This window comes from Schistocerca nitens, chromosome 8, assembly GCF_023898315.1.
Source record: "Schistocerca nitens isolate TAMUIC-IGC-003100 chromosome 8, iqSchNite1.1, whole genome shotgun sequence".
Taxonomy (NCBI): domain Eukaryota; kingdom Metazoa; phylum Arthropoda; class Insecta; order Orthoptera; family Acrididae; genus Schistocerca; species Schistocerca nitens.
In genome coordinates, this window is record NC_064621.1 from 442,102,443 (window position 1) to 442,124,791 (window position 22,349).

Genomic DNA, 22,349 nt, shown 5'->3' on the forward strand with positions numbered 1-22,349 from the left:
GTCATCGCCATATTGGCGTATCACCCGGCGTGATGGTATGGGGTGCCATTGGTTACACGTCTCGGTCACCTCTTGTTCGTATTGACGGCACTTTGAACAGTGGACGTTACATTTCAGATGTGTTACGACCAGTGGCTCTACCCTTCATTCAATCCCTGCGAAACCCTACATTTCAGCAGGATAATGCACGACCACATGTTGCAGGTCCTGTACGGGCCTTTCTGGATACAGAAAATGTTCGACTGCTGCCCTGGCCAGCACATTCTCCAGATCTCTCACAAACTGAAAACGCCTGGCCAATGTTGGCCGAGCAACTGTCTCGTCACCACACGCCAGTCAGTACTCTTGATGAACTGTGGTATCATGTTGAGGCTGCATGGGCAGCTGTACCTGTACACGCCATCCAAGCTCTGTTTGACTCAATGCCCAGGCGTATCAAGGCCGTTATTACGGCCAGAGGTGGTTGTTCTGGGTACTGATTTCTCAGGATGTATGCACCCAAATTGCATGAAAATGTAATCACATGTCAGTTCTAGTATAATATATTTGTCCAATGAATACCCGTTTATCATCTGCATTTCTTCTTGTTGTAGCATTTTTAATGCCCAGTAGTGTAGTTGGTTGTCCAAAACTTGTATTTCAGGTCATGTTGTACAACACGCATAGCTCATTGTGGGGTTACAAGAATACTGATTAAATGCAGTTACTAAGGACTCTGACATGAGGGAGCTTGTGAATAGTACATCAGATGCCATTTCCGTTCACTTGTACGAAGAATACTTCTGCAGGCGTTGTCGAATTCTGCAGAACAGGATTACAGCACGCGACATACAAAAAGTATGAGCGTCAGTGGAAGTGAAAATGGAACCGTGAATGATGCGAGCGGCGAATGAATTTGTGACATGTTAAAATGCAGCAGACTCATCGAAGCGGCGTGGACCGCCACAAGCGACTGCACCACCCACAACCCCATGACCATTTCCTACGACCGTTGTCGAAGCGAAATACCGCGTTCATTGTAGTGAATGGCACATGAACGTTTTTCGTAAATGTCCATAGGGTTGTGTTATTAAACTTGATTTTTATTTTTTTCTTTCTGATTATATTCAATTGTTTGTTAATGTAAGAGCGTTATTTATCATTCTTTCTTTTTCCATTTATGAGAACTTGTAGCTATAAATTGGCAGAAACAATTAACTGCCTGTATTACATAATTTTTAAACACATTGTGTAGAATGCAAACAAGGCAATCGGTTCAGTAAATAATGTAATAAAAAAAATGAGTCAACAATAGTGGCACCCATCTATGTTTACACCTGTACTCCACAAGTCACCTTATGGTGTGCGGCGGAGGGTGCTTCTGATACCACTATCTGGTCCTCCTCCCTTGGTCTAGTTGCTAATGGCGCGAGAGGACAATGATTGTGGGAAATACACCTATCAGCTCTAATTATCGAATTTTCTCGCTGTGGCCGCTTCGCGAGAGGTATGTGGGTGGAAGTAATATGTTGTCCGACTCTTCCCGGAATGCACTCTCTTGGGATTTCAACAGTAAACCTCTCCGTGATACACAACCTATCTTTTGTAGCGTCTGGTACTGGAGTTTGTTCAGTTCCTCCGTAAGGCTCTTGCGCCGACTTAATGATCCCGCAACGAAATGCACAGCTATTCATTTGATTTTCTCTGTCTTTCTTATTAATCTAAACGTGGCAAGAGTCTCAGATTAATGATAAATACCTAGTTCTGGGTCGAACAAGTGTTTTGTAAGCAACTTCTTTCGTGGATGAATTACATTTTCTTAAGAGTCCTAATTTTCCTATCGTTTTTTTATGTGCTCATTCTACTTTCGATACCTCCATTTAGCTATTCCTATGTATTTTACGGTAGCTACTGCTTCCAGTGATTTGTCAGAGTTAGCGTTATTGTACAGCAGCGAATTTCTTTGCCTATTTATGTGCAATTCGTTACAGTAATCTACGTTCAGGGTCAACTGGCAATTACTGCACAATTCACCAATCCTTTTCAGGTCATTCCACAGCTCGGTATTCTTGCTTTTCTACCTTCTTATCGACAAATGTACGAGTATTTTCCGTAAACAGGCTTATGGTGTTTCAACTAGATCATTTATTTACAGCGTGAAGCACCTAAAACTTGCACCTAAAATATAGCGAAAAGGGCCATTGATGCGGCGTTTTCACAGACTGGATTGGTAGGTAGGGGCTCGTATTGGTATCCAATAAACGGATAGTAATAATATGTAGAAAAACTGTATTTTTTGTGCAGACATACACTTTTTAAATTCAACAAACCCTGTTGGCATTAACAAACCAAAAGTAGGGCAAATTAGAATGTCAGTGGTGTTTGTTGCAGGATTCTAGTGCTAGTCGTTTATGAGATATCGTATTTTGAAAAGTTCCCGCACTGACACTTGTACAATACTTGTGGTAGCACACGCTAAAGAACAACATAAGTTCATGCAGCAGTTACGGGGACTCTGATTAGCAACGAGACAACTGACTATCACAGGTTGTTTTGAAAATGGCCACCGGTAGCAGCAATACACGCTTACAGTCTGGTATGGAACGACTGCTGCACCCATCGGAGAACTCCGAGCAGTCTTTAATTTTTTATTTTTTTTTTTACACGGTTTCTGACTTCAGCTTGAAAGTGCAGCACACATGGCACAAATCAGAACACCAATATCATCGACTCATCACATTCAGTTTCTTTGGTTTCACAAACGCAAGGAGTCTTCTTCCGGTTGAGATTTCAGGTACGTCCCTTTGGGCTCTGCCCGCAGCTGCTGCTCCATTTCTGGCCCCGTCCGGTGCACCATCACCATCAGGAAGCCGGCCGACAGCTGCAGCAGCTCTTGAGGCGTCCCACACTCTGCGACCTGTCCAGCGTCCATGACGAGTCGGAATCCATCGCACCGTTGAGGCGGTGGGCGATCGTCAGCACGGTGCACCCCTTGAAGTTGTGACGGATCGTCTGCTGCATCAGCGTGTCCGTCTCGCTGTCGACGTTGACCGTGGCCTCGTCCAGCGCGAGCACCTTATTGTTCCTGAGGAGGGCCCTCGCCAGACACACCAGCTGGCGCTGCCCCACGCTCGGGTTGCCGCCTCCCTCCATCACCTGAGCGTCCAGAATACCCGCCGCATGTTTCAGCTCCACCTGCTCGACGCATCTACATCTACATTTATACTCCGCAAGCCACCCAACGGTGTGTGGCGGAGGGCACTTTACGTGCCACTGTCATTACCTCCCTTTCCTCTTCCAGTCGCGTATGGTTCGTGGGAAGAACGACAGCCGGTAAGCCTCCGCGGGCGCTCGAATCTCTCTAATTTTACATTCGTGATCTCCTCGGGAGATCCCACAGCTTGGCGTCATCGAACTTCAGGAAGGGGTCGAGGCTGAACCTCATGGAGGCGGGAAAGAGCACCGGTTCCTGTGAACTGATGGAGATGCCGCGGCGCCGGTCATGCAGCCCGATGGTCGACGATACGACGCCGTCAGTCGCGACGGCGCCCTCCACCGACGTCAGCCGAAACAGTGCCGTGACCAGCGACGATTTGCCGGCACCCGTGCGGCCCACGATACCTGCCTTATGTGTTGGCGCAATAATGACTGCTGTGAGCACAGGTGAAGCAGTCTCGCCGTATCGCAGCGAGGCGTCTTTTAAGACTATGCCGCCTTTGGAAGGCCAGTCCTTTGGTTCCATATCATTGGGTGCAGTTGGTATTTCATTGTAGACGGCGTCTTTCAATTTTACCCATAGAAAAATGCCTGCAGGCATCAAATTCGGACCGGTCAATGCACATGTCCTCTATGTCCAACCCAACGATTTGGAAACATTTTCTGAAGACGTGCTGTAGTACTTCCTGCACTATCGGCTGGACAGCCATGATGTTGGGACCAAAATTCCTCCTGGTCTGCAGAGAACCGTTTTCTAACATCCGTGGAACATGGTCTGTTAGTAGCCTGCGGTAATAGTGCGCTTTCAGTGTACCGTCTATGAAAAACGGGACTATGAGCTGATGGTTCACTATCTCACACCAAACGTTTGCACTCTATGGACGCTATCGTTCCACCTGATAAAGACAACGGGGATTTTCAACAGACCAATAGTGCATTTTTCGGCGGTTTACCAGGCCATGATTGGTAAACGTGCCTTCATCACTAAAGAAGATAAATGTTACATCTGCAGTATCGTGTCAATATTCAAGTACAGAAGTTAACACGTCTCTCGTAGTCATTTCCGTGCACATCTTGATGGAGAGATATTTGTTAGGGATGGGACCCATGTCGATGGAGAATGCGTAGGAAACTTGCCTGACTCATGCCAATAACACGAGCGATTGTACGGGAGCTAACGTGCGGATCATCTGCAACAGAAGCAAGAACATTAGTTTCCCACTCTTCTGTCGTGTTTCCTTCTCTTACGTTGTCTAGTGTTACACTACCACTTTCACGTAACTGCTTAAAGAATTTGATAAACAACTGGTGAGATGGTTGACCTCTTTTGGGATATCTTACCGCATACACTGTACAGGAACGGACTGCACTCTTCCTACAGTCACCATACGCCATGAGCGTGCCGGCTTTTTCTGCATTGGTAAATCCCATCGTCCTCTCACGACCCAATGTTTAGAGTGCCACCTATTAACTGACTACTAAGTCGCAATGCACTCGAGGAACACAAAAGCACCTAGAAAGCAAACATACCAACATCGGTCGCAATGCACTCAAGGAACACAAAAGCACCTACTAAGCAAACATAACAACATCGTACCTAGCAACTACGGAGGTTGAATAGCACATACAAGTGTCGGTGTTTAAACTTCTCAAAATACGGTATCTCGTAAACGACCCCCCACTAGAATCCTGCAACAAACAGCTGTGACGTTCTAATTTACTCTACTTTTAGTTTGTTAATGCCAATAGGCATTGTTACACTTAAAAATGTTTGTTGCACAAGAAATAAGCTCTCTAATTATTATTACAATCTGTTGATTGCAAACAATACTAGCCCCTAACTACCAAGCCAGCCTATGAAAACCGCACACGAATAGCACTTCCCATTTCCGCAAGATTTGAGGTACAAGTCTTAGGCGATTCACCCTGTATATATAATCAGTAACGGCCCTTCCACACTTCCTTGAAGTACCCCTGAAATTACATCTATATTTGTCGATTTTGACCCGTTAAGAGCGACGTGTTGAGTTCCGTTTGCAAGGAAATCCTGAATACGATTACAAATTTGTCCCCAAACTTGGTAAGGTCGTACTTTTTTCACCAAATAACAGTTTGAAATTATCTCAAATGCCTGGTTGAAGTCGAAGAATGCGCCGCCATCAACTAATGTGACGATCTCTACAACGGTCTGGAGTTTAATGGGCGAACAGATCGAACTGACAAGGGAATGATCCAGTTTCACATGTTGAAACCTACCCCGAAATTTTCCAAAGACGTAGAATACACTGAAAGAAATGCATTGTAATAATTTTAACTGCTAAGGAGCATTGGAAGTATTTTTAAAAAAGGTTAAAGTTATTTATTTTTGCCGCGCGAAGAACCGCTTATAACAGCGGTTTGTGCAGCCCTCACTGCCTAGCGCTCGAGTCGGCGAATAAGCAGGACGCAACCGTGACAAGAGAACGTAGCGTCAAGTCCGGAGCGCACACACGTCAACTTTAACCACTTCAACCGTACCCAAAATGCCACACATCATTAATTTTTTTGATAACTTGTAGTTCATATCGACAGCTAAACTGTTCCAGATGTAATTGTTACACGTATGACTAGCAGAGGAAAGAAAAGCAAGGGCGTGTAAGATGTTACATTACAGACGACTTCCATCAATTGGGGCTTAATTATATTGACGTCAAACATTTTGTAACTATTCCTGTGGCTCAGTTCTTATGATAATGTTTACTAATATAGAAGAATGGAACAGTTCCTTGTTTATTCCCTATGGGCGGCACAAAAATGTTTAGTGTCTGTTGGATGACGAAAACAGACATTTTCCTTACATCAGGCACATCTCAAAAAAGAATAATTAATGCATTCACTCAATTCACAGTCATTAATAGTTTTATTTAGACAGAACTGGAATGTCTTAGGAAATGGTCGTGGACACTGTTCTGCATAGTGTGGAGCGTACCAAGCATACTTGATCAAATTCGTAAAATGTAGTCATGGAAACAAACAGTGCAGCAATGACTGAAATTTAACAATACTGTTCCGCTGATAAACCTAAAATGACAAAGAGCGATCGGAAATTATACTGCCAGACGATTATCTGAAAAATGCTTCACATTGTTGAAATTTTTTTAAATCGAGAGGCTGAATCATACTATTAATTCCAGATGGAATCAAAATTATATTAAGACTTTTCGTCGTAGTCCTAAAGACAGAGGTGTCATTATGTTCAGGCCAAGTGTCCATCAAAAGCAATGAATCATTCTCTGCAGATGGTTAGAAAACGTTTCGGATATAACACTGGAAATTATTCTCTCCCATTTCTCCATATTTTGCTGCAATGAATCATTCTCTACAAATGCTTAGAAAACGTTTCGGATATAACACAGAAAATTATTCTCTCCCATTTCTCCATATTTTGCTGCGTCGATTACAAGCGTTTTGTTAATGAACAGTCTTTTTTAAAAAGATTTCTTGTAATAAATTGCCTTGATGTTCCTGAGGACAGAGATAAAGTTCCGGAAACAGCAATCCACTGATTTCACTGTCATTCTTGAATTAGGATATATGATAGGATTCATCGACTGCATAAGCGACCCTGTCTTTTTTTTTTTTTTTTTCGCTCGAAATGAAGAAGTGCGGTTTGCACAAAACCTGACTGAAGGCCTTTTTACGCAGCTTTTAGGGGACAACAAAAAGCTTCATCTTCACGTCAGATACTAATTCCTCTGTGGTATTACGTACTAATGATTTCTCCTCTACACGTTTCCTTGAGGCAAATATCGTAATTTTGCGACTTCCTGTTGTATATAATTTACTGAATCTGTTTAACCAGATAGAAGAAGCCTGGAAATCAGAAATGTTCATCTCACTTGTAATTAAGAAAGCCCTGTCTCGTAGATCTCCCTCAGTAACGCTGCACTGACTCTCACGGGCAGTTCTAAATCTTTCCAATAGTTTCACTTTCACACTTACGTGAGTTGCAGTTTGTTCCATATTTCGTACGTGGTGCAAATCTTTCTGCCGTTTGTACAAATCATATTCAGATTTTACGAAACAAAACCTGCTTTGCGTACTGCTGAAGTTAAACTGCTTTTCCCCTCCTTCGTTTAACCAACAAATTTACATCCTTTTCTTTGTCACTGAAAGCTATCATTGGGCATGTTTTCTCTGGGCTTGGAAGGTAGTCTATTTTTGTTCTGGACTTAAATTTGGACAACAATTCACGGAATTGCAACTTCTTCTAATGTTTCGACAATTCCTAATTAAATGTCATCTCTAGAATGAATGCCCAGAAAATTAACTAATAAGTAACTCATATGTATGTGATTTCGACTGCATACCACGTTCCTCATACACTGAGGTGACTAAGATCATGGGACACCTCCAAATATCGGGTCGGATCTCCTTTTGTCCAGCGTACTGTAGCAACTCGACGTGGTATGGACTCAACAAGTATAGTTAGAAGTCCCGTGCAGAAATATTGAGTGGCACTGCCTCTATAGCCGTCCATAATTGCGGAATTGTTGCCGGTGCAGTATTTTCGCCTCAAACTGATCCCTCGATTATGTTCGATAAACGTTCTATTAGATTCATGTCGGGCGATCTTGGTGGCCAAATCATTTGCTTGAATTGTCCAGAATGTTCATCAAACCAGTCGTGAACAATTATGGTTTGGTGACATGGTGCACTGTCATCCATAAAAATTCCATCGTTGTTTGGGAACATGAAATCCACGAACGGCTGCAAATTACGGTTTTCAGCCAACGATAGGTTCAGTTACAGCAGAAGAAGTCCATGGAGCCGTAACCAAGTTGGACAGTGCCCGGTCGACAGCCTGTTTCCATGGCTTCGTGGAGACAGCACTGCACTCGAACCTTACCATCAGCTCTTTCTAACTGAAATCGGGACTCATCTGACCAGGCCACGGTTTTCCAATTGTCTAGGGCCGAACCGATACTGTTACGATCCCAGAAGTGGCGCTGCAGGTGATTTCATGCTGTTAGCAATGGTGTTCGCATCGATCGTCTGTTGCCATAACCGATTTACGCCAAATACATTCGTCGTATGTCCCACATTGATATCTCCAGTTATTGCACGAATTGTCGCTTGTCTGTTAGCATTGACAATATACGCAAGCGCCGCTGCTCGTGGTCATTAAATGAAGACCGTCGGCCTGTGCGTTGTCCGTGGTGAGAGGTAATGCCTGATACTTGGTATTCTCGGCACACTGTTGACACTGTGGTCTGGGAATATTGAATTCACTAACAGTTCTCGAAATGGAATTTCCCAGGCGCCTAGCTCCAATTACCGTTTCGCGTTCAAAGTCGGGCCATAATCACGTTGTAAACCTTTTCACATGAATCACCTGAGCGCAAATGACACCTCTGCCAATGCACTACCGTTTTATAACGGATGTACGCGACCCTGCCGCTATCTGTATATGTGCACATCGCTGTCCCATGACATTCTCAGTCTATTTCATTTTTACAAGCTTGAAAACTGGATTCTATATTATTGTTGAACTCCGCCACCACAAAGATAGATGCTGTTTGCAAGCACACACCAACAAATCACAAAGAAAATTAATTCATTTTCATCTCAATTGCTAACCCTCGGCTGTATCACAAAGACAAGCTGCTTATTATTCTGTATGTTAAATGAGTTGCCATTTCGAGCAAATAATAACTGTGAATAATTGTCAGGCCAACTATGAATAAAGACTGAAATTCACTGCACAAATTACCATCGCGTTCTGGCATGTTATGTTTCTCCCGATATGCCGTCAATCAAGAATACGCGCCGGCCGTGTTGCGCATGAGCTGTCGGCTACAGCTACAGCAGGGGTGTACAATTCTCCTGGCAAGCTAAAAATTTGGCTAGTTTCAACTGTTTTTTTTTTTTTTTTTTTTTTTTTTGGAAAATACTTGCAGTGCTTCTTAGTAGCTAATATTTTGACATTGTGTTTCCTTCGATGCATTTATCCTGAAAAAAATTCAGGGCAGGTTGTCGGATTGGACAGTTCCGTTGCGTGTTTTGCGGGATATATATTTGTGGAATCCATGTTGATTTTTATATAGGAGACTTTAGTTCTTCAAAAACCTCATAACAAGTGAGTATGAAACGTATTCCATAATTCTACAACAGGCTTTTCTTAGGCTTATAGAACAATGCTTTTGATTTTTATACAGCTATATAGGTCAATTATTGCATCAGTCCTAATACCGCTCTTGAAAATGAGAATAACCTGCGCATTTTTCCACCCGTTAGGTACGACCGAGCTACTCCAGCGAACTAGGATAAACTAATGCTAATCTCTGTAGAATCTTACAGGTAATTCATCTCGTCTAGTCGTCTTCTCATTATTAAGCGATTGTAGTTGCTTTTCTATTCTGTGATCAGTTATTTCAATATCTGCCACATTCGCGTTCTCTGGTTACTGAAAGGAGGTTTCGGAAGATGGAATTTGGTATTTCGGCCTTCTCTCTGTCATCTTCCGTTTAGGTACCAGTATGGTCGATGAATGACTGAATAAGACGTCTTGGATCTTCTTACTGATTTTACATACGGCCAAAACATATTAGGCTGACAAAATTTTACTGTTGAGGTCATTGAACACTTTCTCACTTCTTTCCTTACTCTGTCTCGTTTCATTTACATTTCATTTGTCTCTTAAATTTTGACTCGGCTCAGATCTGTAATGAGTTTTCTTTGCTTCTGTAGCTATTAAAACATGGTGCGTCTTTTTCATCCTTTAAAACCTTGCTTGGAATACACATGTCTTAAACACATAGGCTAGTGCTTTCGAATTTTATTCATTTCCACTCCACGTCTTCATCCTCAGAACGGAACATTTGACGTTAGTTATTCAGGTACTCAGCAATTTGTATTCTGTGACTCTTGCAAGGCAAAAATATTTTCCTACCTTCCTTAACATTTGTTGTAACACCCATAGTGATTGATGCTACCGCAGCCTTATGATCACTGATACCCTCCTTTGCGTTAACTGATTCGATAAGTTCAGGGCCTTTTGTTGCTAGGAAATATAAGATGTTACCCACAGGAGTTGATTCTCTTACTTTCTCTCTTCCGACAACACATTCAGAATAATGTCGCACAATTTCCTGTCTCTGGACCAGTTTTCGTAGCATAACACTCTCATTCTGTGGCTGTCAAACTGACGTCTATCCCTAACGCAACGGTATGAACAGGAAACCTCACAACATTCAGCAAGTTCTCTCGTAAGCGCTCTGCCACCACAGTTCCAGAGACAGCTGGTCTGTAAAATTTTAGTTATTTAGCTACTCAAAAACATCCGATTATCCTGTTTGGCCAATTTTGATGCTTATCTTCACCAGGATCGTTCACATTGAGAATCCCTTATATTATCGGTTGCTTTACTGCAATAAATAAGCGGCCATGTAATGGCGTCTTTAACTTCTCTCCCCAGCAAATTGAAGTTAAATTATTATGTCTGAATAATATCTGGTTACCTGAATGGAAACGTTTGCGCGAGAGAATTGATTCCTCAATATTTTTAACACAAATGTCTCCCACACTCACAAGTATTAATTTAATTCCTATTTAAATCCTCAAGTCTAAAAAGCAAAATGTTAAATGGCATGAAAATAGCAGCTACAGTCCGCAATCACACTCGTCTGCCTGTCGACGTCGAAGTCAGCACCTGGAATAAAATTTCAGTGGATCTGCAGAACTCTGGCGATCGTCGATTTTGAAAATTTCTAAAATAGAGGCGCAATCGTACACCGTGCGGAAACCATCTCGGTTGCTATGGCGTACTCACTCTGCAGCATGGGAATCAGTGTCCAAGTTGTGTATTAATTTCGATAAAAGTGTATAAATTAATCTCTCAAAATAGAGCAGAAACCACCGTGATGCGGCCTTTACAGATATCACAGGGTACAAAGTTCCCTACGAGTTATGGCACACCAAATAATTTTCCTAGCCACAGACAAGGGAGAAGTTAAAATAACCTGTACCTTTTCCATTCATGAAATCGTATTATCCCATAAATGGTTTTCATAGCTACATTTATGGATAAATCATCTCCTTGTATGAGACGAAATGTTGTCACAGTTAATGAAATCACAGTCCATATTCAAAATGGTAACTTCTAACAATGACGCTAATTACAGTTCAGCTGCGATCGTACCAGCCGATTCTTCTCCGCAATTGCTAAGTCATAAGTGAGTAAGTACATAGTGCATCTACATATCTACATCTGCATATACACTCCGCCAGCCACCAAGCGGTGTGTGGCGGAGGGCACAATTCGCGCCAAAGTCATATTTCCCGCCGTCTGTTCCACTCGCGGATCGCGCGAGGGAAAAACGACTGTCTGAACGTCTCAGTACGAGCTCTAATTTTCCTTATCTTTGAATGGTGATCATTGCGTGATCTGAAAGTTGGTGGTAATAATATATGTTCTACATCCTCGGCGAAGGTCGGATTTTGGAATTTGTGAGCAGCCCATTCCGTTAAGGCACGTCGCCTATCTGCAAGTGTGTCCCACTTCAAACTTTCTATGAGATTTGTAACGCTCTCACGATGGCTAAATGTATAAGTCAAGAGTCTTGCCGCTCTTCTTCGGATGTTCTCAATCTCTTGAATCAGACGCAACTGGTAAGGGTCCCATACAGACGAACAATATGACTGGACGAACTTAAGTATTGTAAGCAATTGCTTTTGTTGAGGGACTTGATCGCGTCAGGGTTTTACCAATAAACCTCAATCTAGAGTTCGCCTTACCCGTTTCTTGTGTATCCGACCGTTCCATTTGAGATCATTTCGAATAGTCACACCCAGATACTTGCCCGATTTTACCGCTTCCAAAGACTGGGCATTTATTTTGTACTCGTACATTAGTGGAGATTTTCGATTTGTTATACGCAGTAGGTTACACTTACTAATATTGAGAGATAATTGCCAGTCATTACACCATGCATTTATTTTCTTCAAAACCTCATTGATTTGTTCACAACTTTCATTTGATACTACTTTATTGCAGACTACGGCATCATCGGCAAATACTCTATTACACGTAATATTCCACATTATATACACAGAGTTTTTATATCACCAATACCAATCAGAGATTCTCTCTCTCCTTCTCTCTCTCTCTCTTTCTCTCTCTCTCTCTCTCTAGCAGTCGTTATGAGTCTTTGATCCATACAGACTTCTTGTGCTAATACGCATAAACATATGCGCTAAAAGAGAAAAAGTGACAGGAAGAGGGAGATACTAGGCGCCTAACCTGTCTTTGATGTATACAACGGGACCAGAGAAAGTAAGTTACCCATATCGTCCCACGCTAAGAACGTTCTGCAACAAGAGTGCCTCGCATTGTCAGAAGAGAGTACATGTTCTGTGTTTCCTGCAGACACAGTTCTCCTTTGGTGCGGATATCAGTTACATCACAGTATGGGAGTGAAACGACGCGATAACTAAAAAAAAAATACTCCAAAGTTGAAGTACGCTGTACAGTACTGTTCTTCCGGGCAAAACGTCTAAATTTCACACAGATTCACCGTGAAATTCTGGCGCTATACGGACCGCACGCAATGTCGCGTCCAGCAGTAGCGAATTACCGCCAATAATCCGGCCAAGGCCGCGCAGATGTCGGTGATGCTCATCGAGACGCAAGGTAGGCAGTTGATAACGACATCGACCCCAGACGACAATGTCCAGGCAATAAAGACACTTAGTCGTGGCAGTCGCAGATATTCCGACGACGAGGACGTCCAAAAAACGGTTCTATAATGGCTCGGTGACCGAAGAGCGAATTTGTACACTGGCAGAAGGAAATCCAGACTCCATGAGATAATTAATGTAGAGTAATGAAATCTCGCGAATACATTTGTCTATGTAACATACTTATGTTATTAACATTGCAATTTCACAGGTAACAGTAAACGCGAGAAAAGTCATTGCAAGTGTGAAATGCAGATACGTTAAGAACCGGTGTAACCACCAGAACACTGAATGTAATCATGCAAACTTGCATGCACTGTGTCGTACAGGTGCCGGATGTCACTTTGTGGAACGGAATTCCATGCCTGTTGCACTTGGACGGTCAATTACAGACACGGTTAATGGTGGTCGTGCATGACGCTGGAGTTGTCGTCCGATGATGTTCCATACGTCCTCGATTGGAGACAAATCTGGTGATGGTGCAGGCCATGACAACATATCTGAGACGTGGGACTTAGGGAAGGCTGGAAGAGGTGTGGACGGGGCCTTACTCAGTAAACACGTACACTTTATTTAAGAAAATAATTTTTTTAATAACAATCATTTAAAAAAAAAATTGACTGTAACACAAGCTACACTGACGGCTGAAGGCCTTATTAAGAAAGAATTCAAAATTATTTGTAGGATGAAGGCAACAAGCAATACTTCAGAACAATTAGCGGCTGAAGACCTGAATTACAAGTGAGGAAGACAACTACACGTTGAGAATACCAAAATAATTTTTAAAAAATCATTAAAAAATTGACTGTAATACAAGCTACACTGACGGCTGAAGGCCTTATTAAGAAAGAATTAAATTATTTGTCGGATGAAGGCCACAAGCAATACTTCAGAACAATTAACAGCTGAAGGCCTGAATTACAAATGAGGAAGACAAGTACACGTTAAAAATACAAAAATGATTTTTAAAACAACCTAATGAAAAATTTGAGTGTAACACGAGCTACACATACGGCTGAAGGCCTTATTAAGAAGAATTCAAATTATTTGTCGGCTGAAGACCACAAGCAATAGGAATAAGTTAAACAAAATATTATTTTTTAAACAATTGACACAATCAGACCAAATAAAGAAGGGAGTGATCCACGGACAGTGCTCCAAGGATCGACCTGGCAAAGTCCCTCAAACGTAAGTAAGGTGAGACAGGCAGCCCAGTGCTATCCTCACTTAACAGGACGGCAACTCAAACCAGTCACAGTTAAACGCAAGACCAACACTCTCGCAAAATCTACCTAACGTCCGATGCCCAATGCACGATAGTATAACCCATGCCAGGCAAACAGGTGGACTACACTGTTGACATCGTAAAACGTCAAACATTATACAAGAGAACATGTTCAAATGCAAGAATAATCTGAGGTAATCACGAACGGACACACACACACACAAACACACACACACACAAATGGTTCAAATGGCTCTGAGCACTATGGGACTCAACATCTGTGGCCATAAGTCCCCTAGAACTTATAACTACTTAAACCTAACTAACCGAAGGACAGCACACACATCCATGCCCGAGGCAGGATTCGAACCTGCGACCGTAGCAGTCGCGCGGTTCCTGACTGAGCGCCTAGAACCGCTAGACCTCCGCGGCCGGCCACACACACACACACACACACACACACACACACACACACACACACACACACACACACAAGTGAAGGTTGCACTACTCGAATATAACGATCTATTCAATTTAAACTGGCTGAATCCAGACCTCGACGTGATCGTGCGCTCTCGCGACCACATCCTTCCATCGGACAGAGCATGTATCGCCAGCTGTCCCGGCGAGTACTGGCGCTGTGCGGACCTCACTGCTCCTCCGTTCTAAGCGAACTGTCTGACACACGGCGACCCGGAAATACTAGAAGTCGCTCCAAAGATAGCACCACAGTACTTGCTATCGATAAGCGCTGCTGCTGCCACTGACGGACAGACGAAACGAGCAAACTTAGTTGCGACAGTGAGCAGACTAAGAAAACGAGAGGTCACAATCCCAATACACTACGCCAACCTGTCAATAGCACCAAGGCGAGCCGGAGCACGGCTCAATATCGACACTCTGTAGAGTCTTTAGGGTTACAATAGCGCTATGTGTATGAGCGTTATCCAGTTAGGGAACACCCCCCGAAATCTTGTTCATTAATGGAAGAACAACGGATCGAATTACCAGACTCATTTGCAGACAAATTTGCAGTCAGGATGCGTGGGATAACCACGAGACTGCTTCTGCTGTCAAACTAAATCGCACTCCAACCATAACTCCAGGTGTAGGTGCAGTGTGTACAGGCCGCAGACAATTTGGCTGCAGACACTCACCTGGTCTCCTTCTAAGCAACACACGGCCACGGCCATCACTGGCACCGAGGCAGAACCGGCTCTCATCAGAAAGCAGAACAGACATCTACTAACCCCTACAAAGAGCTCTAAACTAACCAATGACGATGGTTTTGGATCAGTGGAATACACGCTGCAGGGCATCTGGCTCGAAACTGTCTTTGAAGTAACCGGTTTGTAGTATTTCGTTGTGTCATTGTCGTGTCAACTGCTTCTCGAATTGCTGTTGCAGTCGCCGTACGATGCGCCAACAGCCATATGTCGAACACGACGGCCTTCCCTCTTAGTTGTGTCACGTGGCCGTCGGAAACTCAGTCTTCTTGCGACAATGTCTCCCCTAGACCATTGCTGCTAGCATTCATCTATAGTGGCTACATTCCTGCCAATCCTTTCTGTAATATCGCGAAAAGAATATCTAGCCACGACCTCGTTCAAACTCGGTGCCACCCAGGGTAGCCCCGCGGTCTCAGGAAACTTGTCACCTTTCGCGCGGCTCCCCCCGTCGGAGGTTCGAAGTTCTCCCCCCGGGATAGGTGTGTATGTTGTCCTCAGCGTAAGTTAGTTTAAGTTAGATTAAGTACTGTGTAAGCTTAGAAACCGATGACCTCAGCAGTTTGGTCCCATAAGAGCACATATCTCCAAATTTTTTTCAAACTTGGTGACCTGTTGACAGTCTTCGCCGCCTTAAGGACATTCTCGACTGACGTCAAGTCACTGCATCCAGTCTCAAAGGTAACTAACGCTCACTACCGTTACTTCGCGTATTTGAAGCAAATCTGATCTGCATTCTCTTAGTGGTGCTACTAGTGCGAGTCTTATGCGGCTGGCGCGAAATTTAAAAAGGGTTTCTTCTTTCAGATGTAGAAACACGCCTATCACTTTTCGCTTATCTCAGTCAACTTCTTCTTGGTGTTGGAATTCCTTTCCGGCAAGTGTATCGGCGAGGAACTGAACGATTGGTAGAACGCTGCCACCGTCGTTTACAGAGACTTGGCAGCCATGGTGAATAGAGTGTGTCGGCCGCTGTGGCAGAGCGGTTCTAGGCGTTTCAGTCCGGAACCGCGCTGCTGCTACGGTCGCAGATTCGAACCCTGCCTCGGGCATGGATGTGTGTGGTGTCCTTAGGTTAGTCAGTTTTAAGTAGTTCTAAGTCCAGGGGACTGATGACCTCAGATGTTAAGTCCCACAGTGCTTAGAGTCATTTGAACCATTTGAATACAGTGTCGTGTATCTATGTCACACTGACGTGCAATGAAATGTCGTGTGACGAGGGCCTCCCGTCGGGTAGACCGTTCGCCTGGTGCAAGTCTTTCGATTTGACGCCCCTTCGGCGACTTGCGCGTCGATGGGGATGAAATGAAGATGATTAGGACAACACAACACCCAGTCCCTGAGCGGAGAAAATCTCCGACCCAGCCGGGAATCGAACCCGGGCCCTTTGGATTGACAGTCCGTCGCGCTGACCACTCAGCTACCGGGGGCGGACACTGACGTGCAGTGTAGAATTCAGTAAAAGTTATTTGGCCTGTCATAACAATGTGGAAGTGCCTGCATGAAGTCACCTCGTGTATTCCAATGTATATTCCAGATTTCGGTTTCAGCCAATTTTCTATTCATACTATGTGAGCATTATTACCACCTCAGTGCGTGCAGCTGAGCGGATGAGGATAATGCTACTATAGCTATTGAGTTATTGGATCCCGACTTTGTTTCCTTATTTGAAAATGTTGTTCTGATAATTTTTGTACATGAATGTTGGTTTCGGTTTCTTTCATGTCGTGTGGAAGACTGCCGCAATGCGCCGACGGCGGCATCTTCGTCGCTGCCGCCAGAAATAAGCCTACCAGTGCCACACACATCCAGACATTATTTATGGTGTTGCCCGATTCAGAGATAAGCTTTATAATTGACTATTGTCAGTGAAGTTAACACTTTTACCAGAACAGTTGAAAGAGCTTTCGCTCAAGACAGTCTTTCGACGTTCGAATTTGCAAATTGCTTATCAGAAAACATTAAAAATTTTGTTGAGGGTTACACCTTGGGTAACAGAAATCTGAACACGGCCATGAAAGATTCATTCAAACATTTAGGTAGTGTAAGACTGGTTAACTGAAAATTGAGCTTCTGTTACAATTCTTTTCCTTTTTTTTTTCTTCTGACTTTTGATGGCAACCACCACAATTTCTGTCTTGTTCCATCCTTTTCATCTCAGAGTAGCACTTGAAATTTACGTCCTCAATTATTTGCTGGATGTATTCCAGTCTCTGTCCTCCTCCACAGTTTTTACCTTCTACAGCTTCCTCTAGTACCATGGAAATTATTCTCTGATGTCTTAACAGATGTCCTTTCATCCTGTCCCTTCTTCTTCTCAGTTTTTTCCATATATTCCATTCCTTGCCGAATCTGAGGAGGACCTCATTATTCGTTACCCTATCAGACCACCTAACTTTCAACATTCTTCTGTAGAATCACATCTGAAATGTTTCGATACTCTGCTGTTCCGATTTTCCCCCAGTCCACGTTCAACTACCATACACCGCTATGCTCCATACGTACAATCTCGCAAATTTCTTCCTCAAATTGAGGCCTATGTTTGATACTATTAGACCTCTCTTGGCCAGGAAAGCCCTTTCTATCAGTACTAGTATGTTTTTTTATGTCCTTGTTACCCCGTCCATCATAGGTTTTTTGCAGCCTAGGTTGCAGAATTCCTTAACTCCGTTTACTTCGAGGTCACCAATGCTGTTGTTAAGTTTCTCGTTGTTCTCATTTCTGCTATTTCTCATTACTTTAGTCTTTCTTCTATTTGCTCAGACCATATTCTGAACTCATCAAACTGTTCATTCCATTCAGCAGATCCTGCAATTCTTTTCAATTTCATACAGGATAGCAATATCGTCAGCTAATCTTATAACTGATGTCCTATAACCTTGACTTACAATTCTACTCTTGAACCTTTCCTTTATTTCCTTCAATTCCTTCTTCGATCTATAGACTGAACAGTAACAGTGAAAGCCTATAGCCCTGTCTTACACCCTTTTTTAACCTGGGCGTTTTCTCCTTTGCTTCCACTCCTGTTGTTCCCTCATGGCCGTTGTACGTATTGTACATTACTCGTCTTCTCCTACAGCTTACCGCTACTTTTCTCAGAATTTCGAACATCTTGCACCATCAGGTATCGACGAACGCTTTTCCCAGGCCTACAAGTCCTGTGAACGTGTCTTGCTTCCACCAAGAACTCCAGCGTCAGAACTGTCTCTACGGTGCCTTTACCTTTCCTAAAGCGAAACTGATCGTCATCTAACACATCCTCAATTTTCTTCTTCACTCTTCTGTACATTATTCTTGTCAGCAGCTTGGATGCATAGACTGTTAAGATGATTTTGCGATAATTCTCGCACTTGCCGGATCTTGCAATCTTCAGAATTGTGTATATGATATTTTTCAGAAGGTCTTGTGATTTATCGCCAGTCTTGGTGTACACCTCCAATGTACTATTTTCATCCATCCGCTCTCTCTCTCTCTTTTGCATTTATCAGTAGATGTAGATGTAGGGATGTAGGATTCCCTTGCTTTAACTCTACCTAAAGTGGTTTTGACTTTTCTATATGCTGATTCAATCCTTCCGACAATCATTTCGTTTTCGTTTTGAATACATTATGGGAAAGGCAGTGATCAATGTCTTACAAATATTTATTATTGAAAACAGTCTTGATCACGATTTATCTTCAGACCATTGAGTAGGAACCACTTTCTGTTGGAGAATCACTACTTGAATTTTTTTATTCCTGAATTTCCCCGAACATTTGGGTACTTCTTTCTTCGTCAATCAGCAAAAGTATTTCTTCTGTTATTCATGGTTTCTTCGCAGTTTCCTTCCTTGTGTCTATGTTTTTCTTTCCAACTTCTATGATTGTCGCCTGTAGAGATATCCATTCCTCTTAATTTGAACCGCCTACTAAATTATTAATTATAGCATTATCTATAGCCTCAGAGAATTTCAAGCCTATCTCTTCATTCCTTGGTACTTTCATATCCCACTTCTATGCGCATTTATTCTTCTTGACTAGCCTCTTAAGCTTCAGCCTACACGTTATCATTAGTAAATTCTGATTTGAGTCTACATCTGCTCCCGGCTAAGCCTTACCATCTAGTATATGATTTCGGAATCTCTGCCTGACTATGACGGAATCTAATCTTCCCGTATTCTCCAGCTTTTTCAAAGTATGGCCCCTCTCCTGTGTTTCTTGAACAGAGCATTCGCTGTTACTGCCTGAAATTAATTGCAGAACTCAATTAATCTTTCTCCTCTCTCATTCCTACTACCAAGCCCATATTCCCCCACAACCCCATCTTCTCCTCATTCCTTTACGTACTGAATTATCTTAGGCACGTATACCCTAACTATTGTTGTCAGCGTTGGTTTGTTGTCGATTCTGATAAGATCAACTCTATCGCTAAACTGTTCACAGTAATTCACTTTCCATCCTACCTTCCTACTCATAACGAATCCCTTTATATACACTACTGGCCATTAAAATTGCTACACCAAGAATAAATGCAGGTGATAAACCGTTATTCATTGGACAAATGTATTATACTAGAACTGACATGTGATTACATTTTCACGCAATTTGGGAGCATAGATCCTGAGAAATCAGTACCCAGAACGACCACATCTGGCCGTAATAACGGCCTTGATACGCCTGGGCATATAGTGAAACAGAGCTTGGATGGCGTGTACAGGGACAGCTGCCCATGCAGCTTCAACACGATACCACAGTTCATCAAGAGTAGTGACTGGCGTATTTTGACGAATCAGTTGCTCGGTCACCATTGACCAGACCTTTTCAATTGGTGAGCGATCTGGAGAATGTGCTGGCCAGGGTAGCAGTCGAACATTTTCTATATCCAGAAAGGCCCGTACAGGACCTACAACATGTGGTCGTGCATTATCCTGCTGAAATGTAGGGTTTCACAGGGATCGAATGAAGGGTACAACTACGGGTTGTAACACATCTGAAATGTAACGTCCATTGTTCAGTGCCGTCAATGCGAACAAGAGGTGACCGAGACGTGTAACCAATGGCATCCCATACCATCACGCCGGGTGATACGCCAGTATGGCGATGACGAATACACGCTTCCATTGTGCGTCACTGCGATGTCGCCAAACACGGATGTGACCATCATGATGCTGTAAACGGAACCTGGATTCATCCGAAAAAATGACTTTTTGCCATTCGTGCACCCAGGTTCGTCGTTGAGTACACCACCGCAGGCGCTCCTGTCTCTGATGCAACGTCAAGGGTAACCGCAGCCATGGTCCATTCTGCTGCAAACATTGTCGAACTGTTCGTGCAGATGGTTGTTATCTTGCAAACGTCCCCATCTGTTGACTCAGGGATCGAGACGTGGTTGCACGATCCGTTACAGCCAGTCTTCTCGACAACTAGTGTTACGAGGCCTTTGGGATCCAGCACGGCGTTCCGTATTACCCTCCTTAACCCACCGATTCCGTATTCTGCTAACAGTCATTGGATCTCGACCAACACGAGCAGCAATGTCGCGATACGATAAATCGCAATCGCGATAGGCTATAATCCGACCTTTACCAAAGTCGGAAACGTGATGGTACGCATTTCTCCTCCTTACACGAGGCATTACAACAACGATTCACCAGGCAACTCTGGTCAACTGCTGTTTGTGTATGAGAAATTGGTCGGAAACTTTCCTCATGTCAACACGTTGTAGGTGTCGCCACCGGCGCCAACCTTGTGTGAATGCTCTGAAAAGCTAATCATTTGCATATCACAGCATCTTCTTCCTGTCTGTTAAATTTCACGTATGTAGCACGTCTTCTTCGTGGTGTAGCAATTTTAATGGCCAGTAGTGTAATTTTCTGCTCTGTTACTATTACCCTATACTCACTTGACCAGAAATCCTTGTCTTCTTTCCATTTCACTTCACTTACAAGCTCTATATCTAGATTAAGTACTAGCATTCCCTTTTCACATTGTCAGCTTCCCTACCTCGTTCAAACTTGTGACATTCCACGCCCTGACATGCAGGAAGTTACCCTTTCGTTGGTTATTCAATCTTTTTCTCATGACCGTCTCCCCATTGGCAGTCCCCTCCCGAAGATATGAATGGGGGACTAATCCGGAATCTTTTGCAAATGAGGAGATCATAATGACTCTTACGTTCAGTGGATACACATTATGTGTCTTTAATGCAGTGTTTCCATCGCCTTCTACATCCTCATGCAGAGGATCATTGCTGATGCTTCCGCATTTTAAGGGCAGTTTCCCACCCCAAGGGCAAGGGAGTGCCCTGAATCTCTGTCCGCTCTTCCGCCCTCTTTCACAAGGCTGTTGGCAGAACTAGGGTGATTTCTTAAGAAGGAAGTCTTCGGCCGCCGCTACCGATGTTTTTTATTAAAAATTTAAGCAGCGGTGAGGTTCAGACTCGGCACCCATGATGTTTTGATTACTAGTCAAAGACACTAACCCCAAACCATGGATGAACCAGAGGTTTTAACGTCGCACAACCAAGAGGAATCCATCGTCTATCCCACACCTCCATACCCGTAACTTAGTCGAGAGGATGAGATATCTGTGTGGTAAAAGGTAACAAAAGCACGCAAGCGCCAAAAAATTTGCAACTTTGAGATTCTCGTCCTGTCGAGAGTTCATTCTGCTCCTCTCGAGCACCACGTGTAACACAGGGATGGAGTACATCAAGCTGTCATGCATGGCTGACGTCATCGCTCTTAATTTATTTCCGGACCTCCTAATAAAATTCTATTTGCATCGGCCTACATCTGCTCTTGCGCCAACCGCTAACGCAGAAGTCAGTGCCCTGCTCCTTTTCAACAAACGTAATTCGTATTGTGATCCTATTGTTCTATCTGTCTTCTAAAGGTACATGCATCGTTAATAAAGCTGACAAGAGAGTGTTTACAAACAAGGTACCAAACATATGGCGTGTTTTGAACCACACTGGTCGGTGCCTCAGGTAACAACGTCACCGTCCAA

At 43.4% G+C, this 22,349-nt stretch overlaps 2 protein-coding genes across 2 annotated transcripts in view; both read right to left on the reverse strand.

Moving 5' to 3' along the window:
• LOC126199600 (uncharacterized) overlaps positions 1-22,349 on the reverse strand; it is a 1,222,178-nt gene that overhangs the window by 1,101,112 nt on the left and 98,717 nt on the right. The gene's annotated exons all lie outside the window — the stretch shown is intronic.
• LOC126199601 (ATP-binding cassette sub-family C member 12-like) lies at positions 2,735-3,132 on the reverse strand. The gene is made up of 2 exons (XM_049936528.1): positions 2,934-3,132; positions 2,735-2,871 (listed from the first exon to the last, which is right to left on the reverse strand). Exons 1-2 carry the CDS (start codon positions 3,130-3,132, stop codon positions 2,735-2,737), a joined length of 336 nt encoding a protein of 111 aa, XP_049792485.1.